Source organism: Arachis stenosperma, chromosome 3 (genome assembly GCF_014773155.1).
Source record: "Arachis stenosperma cultivar V10309 chromosome 3, arast.V10309.gnm1.PFL2, whole genome shotgun sequence".
Classification (NCBI taxonomy): Eukaryota; Viridiplantae; Streptophyta; class Magnoliopsida; order Fabales; family Fabaceae; genus Arachis; species Arachis stenosperma.
The window spans coordinates 170,979,516-170,999,360 of record NC_080379.1 but is presented as its reverse complement, the minus strand read 5'-3'; the positions used below and the strand labels follow the sequence as shown (position 1 = coordinate 170,999,360).

Below are 19,845 nucleotides of genomic sequence, written 5' to 3'. Positions count from 1 at the left end.
TGGCACTGAAACTCTCCCATGAGCATCAACAACGCTTCTTAGGTTGCTGAACGGTGTCTCTTCTACCTCTATGAGTATTATTGATTTAGGGTTTTGGTTAATTTTCACACTAAATTTCTTTTTTTTTTTTAATTTTAAATTAGATTATAATATAGGAATTTTTTTTCTTTCTTTGTACAGAACTATTACTCATTATTTGGAATCAAATTCTTTAAGATCAAGAAAATTATGAGAGTAAAGTGACAATTAAATTTCTAAATATTTCGACATCGAATTAATTAGTTTCGAAGAAAAAAAAAATAACTATTTGATTTTCTATGATAACAAATAATGAACACGTTATGTCTTTCTATCAATTAATCGCGTTAACGGCGATATTTATTTATAAAACAATAGTTAGATTCCTTGACTTGTTTGATAGAATTCGTGGTAAATAGAAAAGAGTTGATGAAGGATATATAGAAACTTAAAAGATAATAAATACTTTATATGCTCATACATTTACTGTTTACTATCGTAGAAGACTTAATTAATATTTTTTTAGGATTAATTAGTCAGAAATTGAAATCTAATAGTAACTTGACTCAAATTAAAATAGCGTGAGCGAAAGTTGTTTAAATTTTATCTAATTCATTTCAATAGTTAGTTAATACGATATTTATCTTTAAAGTAATAAGGTAAATAAGATATTCTGTGATTGATTTATGAGTTTTAAAAAAATGAAATAAATTAAAAAATTATAATATATAAATAATTTGTGTATAATATTATAATTTTGTAAAGATATAAAAAAATATAGTATTTTATTTTTTTAATTTATCTGGTATTTTTTTAACATATAACATTTCTTAAAAAAACTTGGTTGAATCGAGTCACTCGTTAGACTGTTTGTACATCAGACCCGTTGGAACTCGGATTGACTCAGCATGATGAAAATTGGTTACTCGCCCGGTTTATAAAACCCGAACCGGATCATGTGTGTTTTTTTCTTATAATTTGGAATGACCGAATGACCTAGTTTCAGCTCCCCCCATCTCTCTCTCTCTCTCTCTCTCTCTCTCTCTCTCTCTCTCTCGATTCACCGTCACCACCGCACGCTCGCCGCCGTCGTCGGGCCTGTTGCTCGAGTCTCGTCTCGTCTCAGTCACACTGCTGGCGTCTCGTGGTTCGTCTGTCTCGTCGCCAGCGTCTCAACGTCTCGCGTCCTTCCCTGTGCGCCTCGTCGCCGGCGGCAGAAGCAACTCGTGGGGTTGTCTCTTGCTTCATCGCCTTCCGTGGGGTGGTCGCCCACTCGCCGTCGACCGTTGGTGAGTCCCTGCATCATCGCTTCCCCTGTTCTCTCTTTTTCAGATTTTCCTTCTCCCTATATTTTTCTATGTTGCTGAATTGCTAATCAATAAATTTGCCTTGTTGCTGATCTAAATGTTGCTGTAAATCGTAACTGAACTAGGATTTGTTAAATTTGTTATTGAATTTGTTGCTGAATTTGTTGTAAGTTGAATTTGTGTCTGAAAATATCACTGAGCTAATTTTTTTTTATGCAAATCATCACTGAGTTGAATTTGTTGCTGATTATCATCACCGAATCATGAATCTTTTACTGTTTTGCTGAAACAATCACTTAGCCAAATTTTTGTTGTTGCTGTAAATAATCTTTGGAGTTAAATTTTTTGTTGCTCAAAATGATGATAGTTGAACAGCGTGTAATTCATCACCTTGATTTTGTTGCTAAAAGTTGAATTTGTTGTTGAAAATATCATTGAACTAATTTTTTTTGTTGCTGAAAATCATCACTTTGTTGAATTTGTTACTGATTATCATAACTGGAACTTGAATCCGTTGTTGTCTTGTTGAAATTATCACTTAGCTAAATCTATAAATTATCTTTTTAGCTAAATCTTTTGTTGCTTAAAATTATCATAGTTGAATTTGTTGTTGAAAATGAGGTTTATGCTCTCTACAACTCAGAATAAAATTGTTCAGTGAAATTGTTGTTCACATGCTCTCTGTTTGTTTTTTCTGTTAGAATTTTAAAAATGTCTTTATCACAATTCAGTTGCTATTATGAAATATGAATTATTCTTGGTATTGATTTGTGAAAAATACACAAATGTATAGATGCAAATCAAAATGAAGGAAATGTTGGTCAAGCTTCAAATTTGTCCGTTGAAGATATAGATGTCGACTATGAGATCACCCTTTGAATTTGATTTATTGAATCCTCTTCCCGCTCTATCTCCCCTTGTTACGCTTTAGGGTTTGGCATATCGAGATTTATAATAAAGTTTTCCCTTTTACGTTTTCTTACATCTGAAATTGCTTCTTGCTCTCTAGATGTTATGCTTATTCTTGTCTCTGTGTGTGTGTATTTGTTTTGCATAATAGGGGGTTTTAGAAGGAAGTTAAGCAAAAACCACTTTTGTTTTTGGGTCTTGTGGTGTTAAACTTTGGAAGAACAATGTCGGTGACAGCGGGTGTTAGCGATACAGTTATAGCCATAAGGGATAAGCTTAGAGGTAAAATTGGCCAAACTAAAGTTAAGCGTTATTGGCCTGGTAAAATTCCTGAATGGGCTGATGATGAGAATGAAGATGTTGCCGCTGATATTAGGCCCACCAGGGAAGCTGCTTTGGAGAAAGCTTTTCCTCGACACGAAGATGATAAGGGTATTGTTAAGGGCGATGATCGTAGGCTTCGTCGTTTGGCTCAGAGTCGAATTGATAACCGCGAGGAAGTCAGGGCTGATCATCGGCGAATTCGGCAAGCTGAAATTATTTCTACCATTGAAGAGGAGACTAGGATACAGGAAGGGTTGGAATTAGAAGAAGAAGATGTGGAAGCCTTGCAGGAAAAGAGGAGTAGACTTAGAGAGAGGATGCTTCAGTTGCAAAGAGAGCAGGAAGAAGCACTGCCTCAAGAGGAGGAGGAGGAGGAAGAAGAAGAAGAGGAGGAGGAAGAAGAGTCTGAGTATGAGACTGACTCTGAGGAGGAATATACTGGAGTAGCTATGGTGAAGCCTGTGTTTGTTCCCAAGTCAGAGAGAGATACAATTGCTGAGCGTGAGCGTCTTGAAGAAGAAGAACGGGTCGCTGAAGAAGCTAGGAAAAGGAAAATGGAAGAAAGGAGGATTGAGACAAAGCAGCTTATTGTTGAGGAGATCCGGAAGGATGAAGAAATCCAGAAAAATTTGGAGATGGAGGCTAACATTGCTGATGTGGATACTGACGATGAAATTAATGAGGCAGAGGAATACGAGGCTTGGAAAGTTAGGGAGATTGGCAGGATCAAGAGGGATAGGGAGGATCGGGAAGCGATGTTGAAGGAAAAGGAGGAGATTGAGAGGGTAAGAAACATGACAGAGGAAGAGAGGAGAGAATGGGAGAGGAAGAATCCAAAACCCGTACGAGCATCAAAGCAGAAGTGGAAATTTATGCAGAAATACTATCACAAGGGTGCTTTCTTCCAGTCTAATCCTGATGATCGATCTGCCACTAGTGCGAGTGATAATATTTATACTCGTGATTTCTCTGCCCCGACTGGGGAAGATAAAATGGACAAGACAATATTACCCAAGGTTATGCAAGTCAAGCACTTTGGTCGTAGTGGAAGAACTAAATGGACTCATCTTGTCAATGAGGACACCACTGATTGGAACAATCCGTAAGTCAACTTTCCCATTTCTATATATTTGAAGAATAGCATCAGATTATATGTTCTTTTATTTTTATTGTATTCTGTTAGCATTTCCACATTAACTTCTGAAATTCATGTGCAATGATACTACTGGTTTACTTTCCCAAATGCTCATTCATGAGTTCTTCTCTCTTAATGATCTCTTGTTATAAAAGTGCTGCTTGTTGGCCTGTGTAGAATCCCTTGTTCTAATCCTGTTTTAAAGCACTGACAAGGATCTGTATCCCAATGAAATATAGGATTTGTATGAACAAAATGTTTTAATGATGCATATAGTCATTTCTTGCCTCTTGTAATTGAGAACCTCCAAAAATGGTTATGTATTTACTTAAGTATGAAAGGGGAGAAGTTTATAGTATATATTTGTAGACTACTTTTGTAATAGTGTGTTCTAATGCTCTTCCTATTGTTGAATTGTAATACAGGTGGACTTACAATGATCCACTGCGTGCAAAGTACAACGACAAAATGGCAGCCATGAACGCTCCAATAGCAAAACCTAAAGGAAGCAAGAAGTTGAAGGATTGGGAGTCTCGTTGAGTTTGAAATTTCAGAATCATTTGCTCTTGTCCTTGCAATTATTTGACTTAACAATGTAGAAATAACAGATTAGATACCCCTTATGGCATAGGCATGTACGATTTTGAATCTTCGTGGATGGGTAGTTCATGCAGATTTTGATTGGATTATATGACCAGTTATGTTGTTCTTACAAGGTTAATTAATCAAAGCTTTAGAAGCTGCTTTAGCCTTTTTCCGGAAATCAGCAACTGCTTTCTTAACCTCTCTCAGGTGCCGATACACGGTGCTGTTGCTGTATTTCTGAAAGCAGCTTTCTTTATCTTTAAATTGTGCTCAGCTTCTCTTTACCTTGTTTTTATTCTTTTGATGTGTGAGACAGAATTTTGTTTTAGCATTAATCTTTAAATATTAACAAGTCAAATTAAGTAATGAACAGGGAAGGTGTTCGACACAGCAGAATATATATATATATATATATATATATCTTATTTTTACTCGTTACTAATTTTTGTATTTTTTATTAATAACTTTATTTCACACGTCCTAAACTAGTAGGAAAGTCTATATTTACGAAGTGCTATATATTCTTTTTTGACAGAAGATTAGTGCTATATTTAAGATTACCTTATTATGTAGAATTTAGACATTAAATAGCGCGAAACACAAATCGAATAACATGTAATTTTTTCCTTTCTGTGGTATGAATCATCTAAACAGAATTTAGCAAATTCTAGGATCCTTCATCTTTTCCGGAAGAACAGGGTTATGGATCATGTTATGTCGGAGAATCTGTTGAGATGGAGATTCTGGTGTCAGTTATTAGAAAATCTTGTGGGGAATTTTCATAGAATTTCAAAACCATAAAGTAGACAGCACAAAAACCATACACATGGATCATTCAACAACAACATTTAAGAATCAGACCTACAACGATAATACTTAGAGCAACCTCTATTGTAAGGGTTTGAGGGTGGAGGAAGACACCCTCCTGTTTTACTATAAGCTTCGCCGCTGGCACCACCGTTGCAAACCGGCTTGTCCCTCGTAAGTGCTCCATTGGAGATGATTCTCCTCTGCTCGAGGATCCTGCGGCTTATCTCGGACTCCATCAGCAGCTCGTCGTCTTGGTTGCACTCAGCTATGGATCCATTACATGTGTGTGAATTACTTGTCCATGATAAAGCAGCGGCTGTGCTGAACAGCATAAGGCAGCAGAAGAACACAATTCTAATGCTGGATTTTGAGGCCATTCTAACTTTCTATGTTCTCTTTCACAAAGAAGCACTATATATAGAATAATAATAATAATAATAATATATGAGTGTACCTTTTAGCAAAAAAAAAGATGCAAGTGGGGACTGCATTAGTGATAAGATGATGGAACGCACTTCACCAAACCTTTTGGACAATACGGTACTGATGAATTCTCTCTCTCTAGTTTTGATGATTTATTCACCCTTTGTAAATAATTGTTACTTAGTTTGTTATTTTAACTTTGTTATTCCATGCCATTACATATATCCTAAGAAAGTATGCATATCCATAATGCAGTGTTAGGTAAATTGGAAGGGGATTATCATGACAAGAAGGAAAAGGAGAAAATAGATGCAAAGATGTGTTCTCATAATCATGAATTTCAACTCTTTTGGTACATTTTCCACCTTGATGTCCTACCTACAATGACTATAGTATAGTCTTTATTAGTCAAAGGATCTCAAAACACTGTTGCTGTGTTCTTTACGTCTCATTTGACTAAAATGAAGTGAGGGCATGACTTCACACAATTTTTTTTTTCACTAGGCATTAGTCTTTTGATCTTCGTCGATGATACCAGAAATTATCGGCTTATTACTAATTCCGTCGGAGTTCCCCTTTGATGGATAAAGAGACTGGTTACAAAATCTTTTTAAGACAGTCTCCAAAGATCGAATCCGAAACATGATGCTTACAAATTGGAATTTTTGCAAAGGCAAGGATTCTATTCTTTATTTATTTGTTCATGTTAACAATTTAGATGGTGTTGCTGGAACCATTTCTTTTCAATAATACATAACAGTTTGTTTCAACTTTCTAGTTGACATTGGGTTCACTGGGATTCACTCACTGAAATTTGATATGATAAGATCATCTTCCAATAATTAAGTCCAATTCAAGAGTAGCAGTAATTTATTTGGGATTCAGCAATAATTTAATTTTGCACAGATAAGATGATATAAACAAATGGGATTATGAACGAGAGAACCATGGATTTGGTAAGCAATTGTTTATTTTGTGTGCATGTGTACATATTAAAAAATTCCAATGGCTTATCTTTGAATATGGTACATAGCAACTTTTTGTCTGTTGCTTAGTTTATGTTTATTTTTGTCGGTTCAATAGTTAATGAGTTGTTTTTACTTTTTATACAGTGGGATACAGCGGTTTGATGGTTGTTTTAATCCATAAAATCAATGCAACATGGACATATAGTCATATACCTACATAGATTTCTGTTGTATCTTCAAAGCATGGTATTTGACTCTCATATTCAGCAAACTTATTACTCACTTTGTAGTTTGTGCCTGCATATTATTTTGTGTTCACTTCACTCTTTTTCCCTTTCCTTTTAATTGTTTCCGCCATTTTTTGATACAATTTTTTATTCATCCAAAAATATTGACATAATAATAGACACCAAAACAACAATAGTAAGTAAAAATGATGATTATGTGCTAACAAGAATGTGTTACAATTAGCAACCATATTTGCTTGTGATAATGATATGATACTAAAACTTCAATCTTCCACTTTGTCACACAATATTCTCGAATGTAGTAAAGGGAAAAAACATAAAAAAACAAAATTGTAAGTAGAGACATATGATGAAGTGAGGTTACTGAGTTGGTGTGGGCAAGCAACTTTTGCTACATGGTGCTATATCTTTTTGGTGTTTACTATAACTTTTTAAGTTTAACTAATGCAACTTTCTGAATCACTAACTTGTTCTTTTTTCCCCTCCTCCCATCATTCACATTATATGGCATCCATGAGAAACATACAATTTTCAAAGCAATAGAAGAAACAGGACAACTCATCAATTCAATTGAGCAAGAGCTCCCAGTTTTGGAGGTGATTTTAATTTGGATGACATAAATGTAACTAGTATGAAGCTACATGAAAGACACTTCTTTACCATTTAACTGTGAAAGATAACTTTATTACCAAGCAATCATAAAAATGTGCAATTAAATCCATATATCTGAAGTGCAGTCGCCACCGGGATATCTCATCTCATGGGCTAGGGAGGGACCATCAGGCTCAGCTCCAAAGTCAACAAAGAAGTTTGGGTTGATTTTCAGGCCACCATGCTCAGTATCCACATCAATCTGTAACATGTGTGATCCTTTCTGTAAAAGCTCAGGGTAAAACTGCTTATCCCATGCACTAAAGAGAGAGTTTGTAACATATAGCCGCTTCCCATCTAAACTCAACTGAATCATCTGAGGTCCTCCTCTCAACTTGTTTCCCTGAAAGGCAAAATTTCGATCTTATCAGCCAGACAGCGCATTCAGTTACATGGATTAAACGATATTATTAGACTTGTTTCAAGAAAAAAGGTTTTCAGTAATAGACCATGATATTCTAGCAGTCCATACTAAAGTGGACTATAATTTTGAAAAAATTAAATAGCACTAGTACCTGAACTTCTGGAACTTCAGATTGCCAAGTGTTACCATCTTCTGCTATTGCGACTATGGAACTTCCTTTCCAAAGTAGTCCCCCTACCCATACTTGGCCTTTGAGCACAGGATTTTTGGGGTCCTCAATGTTATACTGCCTTATATCACCATGAAGCCAGTTCACAAAGTACAGAAACCGGTCGTCGAGAGATATCAGAAAATCAGTTATAAGCCCAGGCATCTCTGGAAGAATCCAGTTTTGCACTTTCAATGGTTCCACTGATATTGCAACCTGAAAAGGTCAGCTTAGTATATAAGTATCATTGTTATTTTTATTTATTAATCAAACATGCCTCAACTGAAGCACAAAATCTAACCAGAAGATAATACTATAACAGATATATAAATATCTATCTTTTTTTCTAGTTCTAGCATACCTCATGACTCCATGATCCATCATCAGTCTTGAAAAACTGCACCATGTTACTTGACAATGCACAACCAACAAACCCTGTGTCTTTAGAAGGATCATGCAGAAACCTTATCTGCATTTAGGATAGATTAGTTGTCAAAGACAACCAAATTTATAGTTAACCATGATTATATTATAAATGGAATGGTAGAAAGTAGAAACAAATCCTTAGATTTATGTAAACCAATCTACCTCCAAGGGTATAAGCCCTGACTGACCAAGGTCTAATGTTTGTCTCAATTCACCCTCAGGCCAGCTATATACATGTAGATGTCTGCCATAAAAGCCATCAGAGACATCCTGTAAGTTAAAACCTTTGGTGAACGCCGCAGGAGCGCCCCACGATGTGCTTATCATAGTCTTATGGCGAGGTTGGTACCAATAATCATACCCAAATAGAGGACTGTGCCCTGGTTTTTCCCACCTAGCAAATGTGAAGCAATGAACAAACCAATGTAACCAGAAAGAAACTAAGTCATAGTCAATTCATACAATTAGTTCATCATGCATTCTTGTATTTCTCAATTGAATATATGAATTCTGATACCTTCCTTTCACATTAAATTCTGAATCAAGAAGAAGAAATCCATTTCCTGAAGCATTTCCATCTTTATCTCCAAGGCATGAGATCATTATGTCTCCGGAAGCAAGGCAATGGGTTGTGTGTGGATATGCTAATCCAGTCTTACTTATGATATCTTCAGGCTCAACAACTTTGTGCAAAGATGGAGACCTTGGATTTGTTTTTGTATCAAACACGTATATTCGACCGGATCTGAAATAAGCCAACAATTACTTCTTAACAAGGGAATTTCTTTTAGAAAAATTAAAGGAAATTTCAGTTTAGTCTCTTACACCAATGAAGGTAAAATCAGATATCTTCGATCCGCGGAAGGATCACCATGGCAAGAGCTGCATGAATTCCAGCCACTATGGTGAAGTTCATCACCTAAATAAGGAACAGGTAACCTATGAATAACTTTTGAATAAGTTGGAGAGTTTGGATCCACATCCACTGTGGCCAGATAATCAGGCTTCTCCTTTCCAGTTCCTGTATTTCATTGAATCATCAACATCAATCAATAACAACACCTAATCAAACAAAACAAAGCAACATTTTCTAGAAAGAAATTGCTATTCATAGTACTAACTACTAAACAGATGTCACTTTCACAGTTTCATCTTCACCTATTACCATATCATATAATTTATGGTACCTGAGTAGAGAGCAGTGACATAAAGAAGAGTCTCTTTGGGACCAGACATGGCATCAAGTGGAGTAGCATAGCCAGGCCCTGATTTGCAGCAGCCATGGCCGTTGCTTTGGTTCATCACCTTTTCTGCCACCTCACCATGCTTCAGCACTGCCACATCCGTTGCCATATCTCTCTCTTTCTCTCAAAGACTTTGCCTGAAGAAGAAGAAGGTGATGAAGAGTGTGTGAAATGGATGAGTACAAAGTTCATGTGCAGGTGTACGTCACTGATTTTCACGTGTGATGCATCAAAGTTGAAGACAAGTACGTGTTCAATACTTTAATCTACTATATAATTAAGTATATCCCAATATATAAAAATAATGAAGATAATATGCTTCAGTAGGTAGTATATTTTAATGTTGTGAGAAATTATACAAACATTATTTTAATTTTTAGCCATTTAAAAAGAAAAAAAGAAAAGCATATTTTAATGTTTGCAATGACACTTATAAGTTATAACACTTTTTCTTTGTATGTTATGTGCTCTGATATAGAGAGATTGTCTCTTTGGTCTCCAACTTAGGCTGCTACCATTGATATTCGTTTTAAACCAAAATTCTTATAAAAAAAGAAAAGGAAAGAGAGAGGGTGTTTCCCACAAGCTTCAATGCAGTTAGAACTGCAAAATACTCTTCACTCTTCAGTCTCATTGGGAATGTTTTTCTCTATTCAAAATTTTTATTTTATCTTTTATAAAAGAAATGATATTTTTAACAAATTATGCGTTTCTAACTATTCCATTTCTATTAAAATTAAACATGTTAACAACCTTTTTTTTTAATTAAAAGGGACTCTTTTAGTAGTTTATTTAGCTAGTGTCTTTAAGGATTTTTCTTAGTAAAAAAAAAATAGATTTTTTTTGTTTGGTTAAGACATCATGAGAGAAAATCTTATAATAACTTAATAAGTGCACAATAATAACACGATTTAAAGATTTTTTTTTAAAAAAGTATCAATACATTCAATACATTAAAAAAATTAAAAATTTTATTTTACTACTTAAAAAAAAAATTTTAGGACACTTTTAGCAAAATGTTGTGTTATTTTTGAAATTAAAGGATAAAATATATTTTTTGTCTCTGAAGTTTGGTAAAAATTTTAAAAATATTTTTAAATTTTATTTTATTTTAATTTTATCCCACAAATTTTTTATTTGTATTAAATATATTTTTGACAGCAATTTTTTCAAAAGTATTAAAACTAATTCAATAATAATTTCATAAGTAATTTTTAACACAAGCAAATTGAATATAATTATTATGTATTATTGTTTGATTGAAATTTTTTTAAAGATTTAACTATTAAAAATATATTTAATAAAATTTAAATATATTTTTAAGATTTTTTATCACATTTTAGGAAGAAAGAATACACTTTACCAAAAGAAACGTAGTTCAAAGGATGAAACTTGAAACAGAACCGAAAGCACTACGCAACTCATCCCACAATAAACTATTGTTAATAGGGATAATATTCAATTTGGTCCTTGAATTTGCATGCAGTCATAAATTAATTTTTAAAGTTTTAATTGTTTTTATTTAATTCTCAAATTTTATGAACATAACTTATATTAATCTTTGAAATAATTTTCAACGTACAAATGTTAATAGAACACTATCGTGAATAGGCAGATACTACACTAAACCTTATAAAATAATGTCATTGTAAGTTTTGGTATTTAAATAACCCAAAACAACATCGTAAATGGTGTTTATTAAAATTTTACCTAATAAAATAAGTGATATGATAGTATTTTTGAGCTATTTAAATGCCAAAATTAAAACTGCATCATTTTATAAGTTTTAATGTGATATTTGATAGTCTATAACAGCGTTCTATTAACGTTTTTTTATTAAAAATTGTCTCATGGACTAATATGAGACATGTTTATAAACTTTAGAAACTAAATAAAGACAATTAAAATATTAGAGAATAAATTAAGATTCTCGTATAAGTTCAGAGATCAAATTGAGTATTAACTCATTATTGATATTTATGAGTTAGACTAGCTTTATTAATTAAAAATTTACATAATCTATGACTACTAAAGTACTGGCTACTACACAGCCATTTGTTTGGACTTTGGGCTCACGGGTTCAGGGTCCCCTCACTCACTCACTCACCCAGTAATCACTAATCAGTGATCAGTAATCGCTAATCAGTGATTAGTATCCCCTGTTTCAGTTACTCAGCACTAACATTTTCCCTTTACCAACCTCAAAAGCCGCATAACCAAACACTGTCTTATTCTCTCTCTTTCTCTCTGTTTTTGTGTGTGAGGTGCAGCTGCTGCAGCCATAACCATGGCGTCCCTCTCTGCTGCGATCTCTCGCTCCTCCTCCTCCTCCCCCTGCTTCCCCCCTCTCAATCCCAACACCGCTTCACTCTCACACCACCGCAACATCTTCCACTCTCAATGCCGCGCTTTCCCCCTCTCCCGCCCCTCCCTTTTCCTTCGGTACGTTCTCTTCAATGCATTAGGTTTCTTCATTTTCTGCGCTACACTTGCATGACGCAAACCGGTTAACTGCTACTCTCTCTTTGCTTCCATTTAAGCTCTAGTGTTACCTTACTATTTATTTATGTGTAGTAACTTCATAGCTGAACGCAGAATTTGATGGAATATTCTTTCGCTTGAAGAATCATGCACTCGTTCCTTTATTGTTATCGGCGATTCGCAGAATAATAAGTCTAAATAGCAAAACAAAAATCGAAAATCTGAATAATATGACCATAATAATATAAGATATATATCTGACCCATTATAAAGCTGCAAAAGAATCTTTTTTCTGCTGTCATATATTTACTATATTATTGTTTCATAAAATTTGTATGTTTCTTTATCCTTTTCAAAAGCCACACACTTCTTTTACCTGTGTTCATTTTCTATTGAATGCATTCTTTTTTTCCTTTTTTTCTTTTTAAGCTTTGCTACTTGTTGTTATTAATTCGTGAGAATATGGTTTCTATCTCAGAAAGGGTCTCACTTTGCCACCGGGAAGAGAGTCACCAAACACCAGGATATGCGCTTCAGTTGCAGGTTTTGACTGCAAGTTAATTTTATGCTGGAGTTTGTACTTGTAATTTTGAAGATGGTAAATGTAATGGCATTTTTTCCACCGCAGATGTTTCACTGAATTTATCTGTAGAGGAAAAACAGCTTCCCAAAGGAGACACTTGGTCTGTTCACAAGTTTGGTGGAACTTGTGTGGGAACCTCACAAAGAATAAAGAATGTTGCGGATATCATTATTAAGGATGATTCAGAAAGGAAATTGGTGGTTGTCTCTGCAATGTCAAAGGTTACAGACATGATGTATGACCTTATCAACAAGGCTCAATCACGAGATGAAAATTATGTAGCTGCACTGGATGTTGTTCTGGAGAAGCATACCCAAACTGCACATGATCTACTTGATGGCGATCATCTTGCTAGTTTCTTGTCCCAGTTGCATCAAGACATCAATAACCTCAAGGCGATGCTTCGTGCAATATACATAGGTCATAGGCACATCTATTCACTCTCCACCTTTGATATTGTCTATGTTCTCTTTCTATCTTTTTCTCTGGTCAAAAAGCTATTTGTTTTTGTTCATTTATTTATTTCGTTTTCTTGGTCAGGTATATTTGTTCCTTTTAGAGGTTTTCATTTTTATCTAGATTTTGTTTATCTGTTTCTTTTTCATAAGAGAAGAATCTTATTAAGATGAAAGAGAAAAAAAAATGGAGAAAGAGAGGATAGGAGACCCACTTTACAAAAATCAAGAAAGAAATCATATTGGTCATATGATCTTCACCATCCATGTATTTTCATGTGTTCAGAATATCAAGTAATTTTCATAAGCTGTGAATTTATCCTGTTATCAGGCCCAACATAGATGCTAACGGAAAACTGCTGCTGAGCTATGAATTCTTTTTCAAATGGTTTATATTTTTTGGGTTGGTGACCATGATAGGGACATACAGGGGAAGATTAGGAGTAAAAATGGGAAAGTTGCATTTTCTGACCCAGTTTCTTTCCTTGGAACTCAATTTTGGTTTCCAACTGTATCAATTGCACAGCCTCTATGAGATGATATAATGGTGAAACAACAAAATGTGTTTTCATTTTTGGTTATTTTCATGAGCAAAGACGGGTCTTCTTGAGGTTGATTTTAAAAAAGTTGTTATTATCAAAGCTATCTAAATTGAATCATTTATCATGAAGAATGTGTTTGTATTGTTCCTTATGTTGAATTCCATAGTTAAGAATTACACTGCAATCCTAACTTATAGTGTAATATCTTGCAGCTGGTCATGCAACAGAGTCCTTTACAGATTTTGTTGTGGGACATGGGGAACTATGGTCTGCTCAGATGTTGTCTTTAGTTATTAGAAAGGTTTGCTATTTTAATTATAAAGATTTGCTCTTTCTCACTTTCTATCTGAATTGAGCTTGTTACATCATGCTTCCCCTCTGGGACTGATAGCAGAATGGGGTCGATTGCAAATGGATGGATACAAGGGAAGTCCTTATTGTAAATCCTACTAGCTCTAATCAAGTTGATCCTGACTATTCGTTATCTCAACAAGGACTTGAAAAGTGGTACTCACTGAATCCTGCTAAAGTAATCATTGCTACTGGATTCATTGCAAGTACACCTCAGAATATTCCTACTACACTGAAGAGAGATGGAAGTGACTTTTCCGCAGCAATTATGGGTGCTCTATTCAGGGCTCGGCAGGTCACAATATGGACAGATGTTGATGGTGTGTTTAGTGCAGATCCTAGAAAAGGTTTGTACTGCTCTTGCTTTAGCCAACCGTTGGACTTCCAAGTGGATTAAGAGAAATAGAGAATTATTGAATCTAGTAACTGCTGTAGTTTTGCATCTGACATATTGACCGTGATTTTATTGTATGCTTGACTATCTTTAACATGAAATTTTGATTCAGTGTAAACAATAACATTTTCTGCAGTTAGTGAGGCTGTGATTTTGAAGACATTGTCTTATCAAGAGGCATGGGAAATGGTGAGATGGAATTTATGAATGCTCAAAGCCCATTGACCCTTCAAAGTTTACTGGATTAACTATTGAATTGCCTTTCTGCAGTCTTATTTCGGTGCAAATGTTTTGCATCCCCGCACGATAATACCAGTGATGCGATATGGAATTCCCATTATAATAAGGAATATTTTCAATCTCTCGGCTCCTGGAACAAAGATCTGTCATCCCTCTGTTATTGAGGATGAAGATAAGCAGGACCTCCAAAATTTTGTCAAAGGCTTTGCAACCATAGACAACTTGGCACTTGTAAATGTGGAGGGGTGAGCCATGGATTTAGTCACTTTATACTATGAATAATTTTCTGCTCAATTGTTTCAATTTAATTATATGATGTCCTATGACATATATTAATCATCAAAATCATAATTGCTATGTGTTTTCCTTTGTTGTTTTTGCAGAACGGGAATGGCTGGTGTTCCAGGTACAGCCAGTGCTATTTTTGGTGCTGTGAAAGATGTGGGAGCCAATGTTATTATGATATCTCAGGTGCATTTTTTATACTCAGTTTTTCTAGTGTATCCATCTGGCATATAAGAAATTGCGGTGATCATTAATAGTGTTTGTGTAGGCTAGTAGTGAGCATTCTGTTTGCTTTGCTGTTCCTGAGAAGGAAGTAAAAGCTGTTGCTGAGGCATTGCAGTCTAGATTTCGTCAAGCTTTGGATGCTGGACGTCTTTCTCAGGTGCTAAATTCAGTTCATACAAGTTCTTGCTCAATTGAACGATATCAGTGAAAAGGAAGCATATAACCTTTCTTTTTCTTATTTTTTGCTCCTTTTTTTATTTTTTATAATTATCACAATGTAAAAACTAATAGCTGAATATTACTTGAGTTAGTATGTGTTGCTGAATGATGTTGAAGGTTTTATCTTTTTATTTTGTTACCTTAATTACATTCTAAATCACGTAGCACCTCTCAGGTTGCTGTTGTTCCAAATTGTAGCATTTTGGCCGCAGTTGGCCAGAAAATGGCAAGTACCCCTGGAGTTAGCGCTACCCTCTTCAATGCATTGGCTAAGGTTAGTAGTCTGGCAAGTTATTGCTTAGGATTGAAATTTTGGTTTATTTTATTATTTCTTTTATGTTTTAACTTGTTTGTGATCAAACTTGTAATGACCAACAGGCCAGTATAAATGTCCGTGCTATAGCTCAAGGTTGTTCTGAGTACAATATCACTGTTGTTATTAAGCGAGAGGATTGTATAAAGGCTTTACGGGCTGTCCATTCCAGATTTTATCTCTCAAGAACCACAATAGCAATGGGCATTATTGGACCAGGATTAATCGGGAGCACACTACTTGACCAACTAAGGGATCAGGTGCAGTTTCTGTAGATAACTTTACTTGTGTGAATATATATTCTACTGTCATAGTAAACACAGTAATCCATGATACTGGGATATTTGGTACATTTTCTTATGTCAATTTACCTGAAGGATTTTTAACCAGAAGACCTTTTAGAGTTTGTGGTGAATTTATGTTATAACTCTTTTAATGCAGGCCTCAGTTTTGAAAGAAGAATTCAACATTGATTTGCGTGTAATGGGCATAATTAGTTCAAAGTCAATGCTTCTTAGTGAGTCGTAAGTCAAATTGATCTGAACTGAATCTCTTTTTTGGATTTTTATGAACTTGGCTCTCTGTCCTCGCTTAATTAAGTCATACTGTAATTTCTATTTGCAGAGGCATTGACTTAGCTAGGTGGAGAGAACTTCGAGATGAGAAGGGAGAAGTGGCTAATTTGGATAAATTTGTTCACCACGTGCATGGAAATCATTTTATACCCAACACTGCGATAGTGGATTGCACATCTGATTCCATCATTGCAGGCCATTACAATGACTGGTTGCGCAAAGGAATACATGTAGTTACCCCCAATAAGAAGGCAAATTCAGGTCCGCTTGATCAGGTGATGTAATCCATATTGTTCATGTGATAGCAACCAGTTCATCCTTGCTATTACGTAGTGTAATCAGTAATGCCAGATTTCTAATTTTTCCATGCATTAATATAGGTTCATGGTTAAAGAAAATTAAAAATAAAGAACTAGACATTTAAGGGAAAGGAGAATTTCTTATTTTTATTATTTCATTTGGAAAAAGGGGGCGGGGAAAGAATTATTATATTATACATAGATGGAGCCTTTACTCTTCTGCCTGTTGTTTACTTCTTGCACTCTATCTGAAGGTTAATTTGCCTGTTCATAATCTTGAATCTGGTTCCCATCAATAAGTTCCTGTTGCTAGTACATATGTTACGTCTTTTGTTTGGTTACTATATATTACTACTAATTTTTGTGGCATTCTAACACCTTCACTCTCAACATTCAGTATTTGAGTCTGAGAGCGCTGCAAAGGCAATCCTATACACACTACTTTTATGAAGCTACTGTTGGAGCTGGTCTTCCAATTATTAGCACTTTGCGCGGGCTCCTTGAAACTGGAGACAGAATATTGCAAATTGAAGGCATCTTCAGGTTTGCTTTCACATGTTATTTCTGTTTGTGTCTCTTAATTTGCGATAATCTTCCAGATTTCCAGTTTCCTTGCCCACCTGAAACTTTTCCCCATTCATGAACCATAAATTTAAAGAACGTTGTTTCAATTATCATGCTTATTATCTTTGTATGCATTTTTTGTTGATCTACTCATTAACGATAAGGCATTGCCTTTCCCCTGGTTCTGCAGTGGAACTTTGAGTTATATCTTTAATAACTTCAAAGATGGCCGAGCTTTTAGTGAGGTAGTAGCTGAAGCAAAGGAAGCTGGTTATACTGAGCCAGATCCAAGGGATGATCTGTCTGGAACAGATGTCGCTAGAAAGGTACAACTTACTGTGATGAACATGCACACAAACTTTGCCAAAATAAACTGTTCTTTGTTTGAGATTTTTTGACTTTGGGATGTGCCTAAAAGTGAATGTATATGATTAATAACAAACATATAAGAAATTGGCTAGGGAAATAAATGTTATTTTCAGGTGGTAGGTGTGTTGAATAATATCATAATAACTAATCGCAACATGTAGGCTAATCATGATGTTAGTTTTGCTTCATAACAGCATTCCTATGTCTTGTTTAATCCTCTTTTTTATTGTTGCCATTTAAAATCAACATGCTGAAGCCACGGTGGTTCTACAGGTAATCATTCTTGCAAGGGAATCTGGCTTAAAGCTAGAACTGTCAGATATTCCTGTTGAAAGCCTTGTGCCAGAACCTCTAAGAGTAAGAACCGTTTTCTGTTACATTATGCAGTTTTAGTTTTAGTCTGTGCTTAGCATTATATTAACGTCGATATTTTGATGACTTTGTGAAGGATTGTGCATCAGCTCAGGAGTTCATGCAACAGTTACCAAAATTTGATCAGTTGTTGTCAAAGAAACAAGAAGAAGCTGAAAATGCTGGGGAAGTGAGTAATTCTATGATTAGTTGCATTCTCTGCTTCATCCATGCATAACATGTTCAAAATATGATTAACATTATATTAACTTGGTGGTTGTTATTGTTTAAGGTTTTGAGATACGTTGGTGTGGTGGATGTGACTAATAAAAAAGGAACGGTAGAACTGAGAAGATACAAGAAGGATCATCCATTTGCTCATTTGTCAGGTTCAGACAACATCATTGCATTCACAACAAGAAGGTATCAGAATCAGCCATTGATAGTTCGTGGGCCAGGAGCTGGAGCTCAAGTCACTGCTGGTGGAATATTCAGTGATATTTTACGCCTTGCCTCATACCTTGGTGCTCCATCATAGGCGTCAATTCTTCTCTACAAAGCATAAATTTTGTATCCAAGTCCCTATCCTCTCTATATCTGCTTGTTGTAGCACTAGTATCGTTGTAGTGCTGTATGCTAGCTTTGCTTTCTCTTTTATTTTTATATATTCTGCTATATTTTCCAATAAATTTTTAAGTAATGAATGACTGAGTTTGATGGAGAAGTTGACCTGATGATCTTGAAATCCTTTGTCAGTTTGTTTAGCTCGCATTAAATAATGTGAATAGGGTTAATGAGTATAAAATAGCTTCAGTACTAGCAGCAGAAACTTTGCACTATTTTCTGTCTTTTTGCTCAAAAAAATGAATGAGTATTTATTATTTCCCCTTTGAGTTTTCAACTATTAATTAAAACTGTCCAAAAAAAAAAAAGAAAAAAAAGGAGTTAAACCCCAAAATGGTCCCTGAGATTGGCGTTTTGCATTGAAATCGTCCCTGAGATTCCAATTGCACCAATTACATCCCTGAGATTGAAAAAAATGCACCATAGTAATCCTTGACCCATTTTTTATTAACGACGTGATGACATGGCATGATGACGTGGACTGTAAGTGACACGTGTCACTTTCTGATTTGGCCACGTGTAATGGTAGGATGATGTGGTGACCAGTGACACGTGGCATGCTGACGTGGATAGTTGTGCCACGTGTCATAATGTTATTTGGCCACGTGTCGCAATAGTATTCGTCCACGTGTCATCCATTATGCCATCGTTGTATATGCACCAAATTAGTCCCTCACTTTGCATTAAGTAACTCATTTTAGTCCCTGAAATTGAATGTCGTGCACCAAACTAGTCCCTTCATCAATTTTTTTTTCATTTTTTCTATAAATTCAAAATTCTCAATATTTTTTAATGCATTAATTTCAATTCTATTTTTTCACACGTTCTTCAAATAAAAGTGTTTTTATAAAATATTTTTTCTCTTGTGAATACTTTATTCGCCAACTTGGAGTTAACGTGAAGGCTTTTCAAGCACCTTCACTACCATCTCCAACCTCTTTCAGTACTTTTATAAAATATTTTTTTTCTTGCGGATACCTCTAATAGCCGCCGTCTTGGAGTTGACGTGAAGGCATTTCAAGCTTCCCTCATTATCATCTCTGACCTCTTTCGTCTAGACTGTAGAGATCAAAAGTGGTAGTGAGGGTGGTTGAAGTGCCTTCAATCTAGCTTATTTATACATAACGAAAACGTGTATTTCATAAGAAAAAATATTTATTTTAATTATTAATTTCTTGTTAAAAACACATGTTTTTTTATGAAAAAAATATGTCTAATCAATCATATAATTATTTTTTTATAATAACATACTTATATATTACAAAATTTACCAATATTAAATTATTAAAAAATTATATAATTAAAACTAAAATCTTAAAATTTTTTATAAAAGCACTTGTATTTAAACGATATAT

General features: G+C 34.8%; 4 protein-coding genes across 5 annotated transcripts; 2 read left to right on the top strand and 2 right to left on the bottom strand.

The window, feature by feature from the left end:
- The first annotated feature begins 1,019 nt into the window (after positions 1–1,019).
- On the top strand, positions 1,020–4,542 carry LOC130970331 (uncharacterized). The gene is made up of 3 exons (XM_057896388.1): positions 1,020–1,307; positions 2,386–3,660; positions 4,119–4,542. Exons 2-3 carry the CDS (start codon positions 2,459–2,461, stop codon positions 4,231–4,233), a joined length of 1,317 nt encoding a protein of 438 aa, XP_057752371.1. The 5' UTR covers positions 1,020–1,307; positions 2,386–2,458; the 3' UTR covers positions 4,234–4,542.
- A 485-nt stretch (positions 4,543–5,027) lies between these two features.
- Positions 5,028–5,494, bottom strand: LOC130969929 (protein RALF-like 32). The gene has a single exon (XM_057895852.1). The coding sequence runs from the start codon at positions 5,463–5,465 to the stop codon at positions 5,127–5,129; it is 339 nt and encodes a 112-aa protein (XP_057751835.1). The 5' UTR covers positions 5,466–5,494; the 3' UTR covers positions 5,028–5,126.
- Positions 5,495–7,267: 1,773 nt separating this feature from the next.
- LOC130970826 (selenium-binding protein 3-like) lies at positions 7,268–9,863 on the bottom strand. The gene is made up of 7 exons (XM_057897021.1): positions 9,564–9,863; positions 9,202–9,397; positions 8,894–9,121; positions 8,539–8,770; positions 8,312–8,419; positions 7,894–8,166; positions 7,268–7,721 (listed from the first exon to the last, which is right to left on the bottom strand). The coding sequence occupies exons 1-7, from the start codon at positions 9,727–9,729 to the stop codon at positions 7,440–7,442; spliced, it is 1,485 nt and encodes a 494-aa protein (XP_057753004.1). The 5' UTR covers positions 9,730–9,863; the 3' UTR covers positions 7,268–7,439.
- A 1,945-nt stretch (positions 9,864–11,808) lies between these two features.
- Positions 11,809–18,836, top strand: LOC130969549 (bifunctional aspartokinase/homoserine dehydrogenase 1, chloroplastic-like). Of its 2 annotated transcripts, none has more exons than XM_057895322.1 (18): positions 11,809–12,062; positions 12,580–12,644; positions 12,730–13,104; positions 13,894–13,982; positions 14,073–14,379; positions 14,563–14,615; positions 14,697–14,911; positions 15,050–15,137; positions 15,220–15,333; positions 15,571–15,669; positions 15,774–15,968; positions 16,150–16,232; positions 16,333–16,558; positions 16,980–17,125; positions 17,337–17,472; positions 17,789–17,872; positions 17,964–18,056; positions 18,159–18,836. In XM_057895322.1, exons 1-18 carry the CDS (start codon positions 11,908–11,910, stop codon positions 18,402–18,404), a joined length of 2,769 nt encoding a protein of 922 aa, XP_057751305.1. In that variant the 5' UTR covers positions 11,809–11,907; the 3' UTR covers positions 18,405–18,836. The 2 variants fall into 2 exon arrangements, with proteins under 2 accessions (XP_057751305.1, XP_057751306.1); XM_057895323.1 differs by having other exon boundaries at positions 11,810–12,062; positions 14,076–14,379.
- Positions 18,837–19,845: the final 1,009 nt, after the last annotated feature.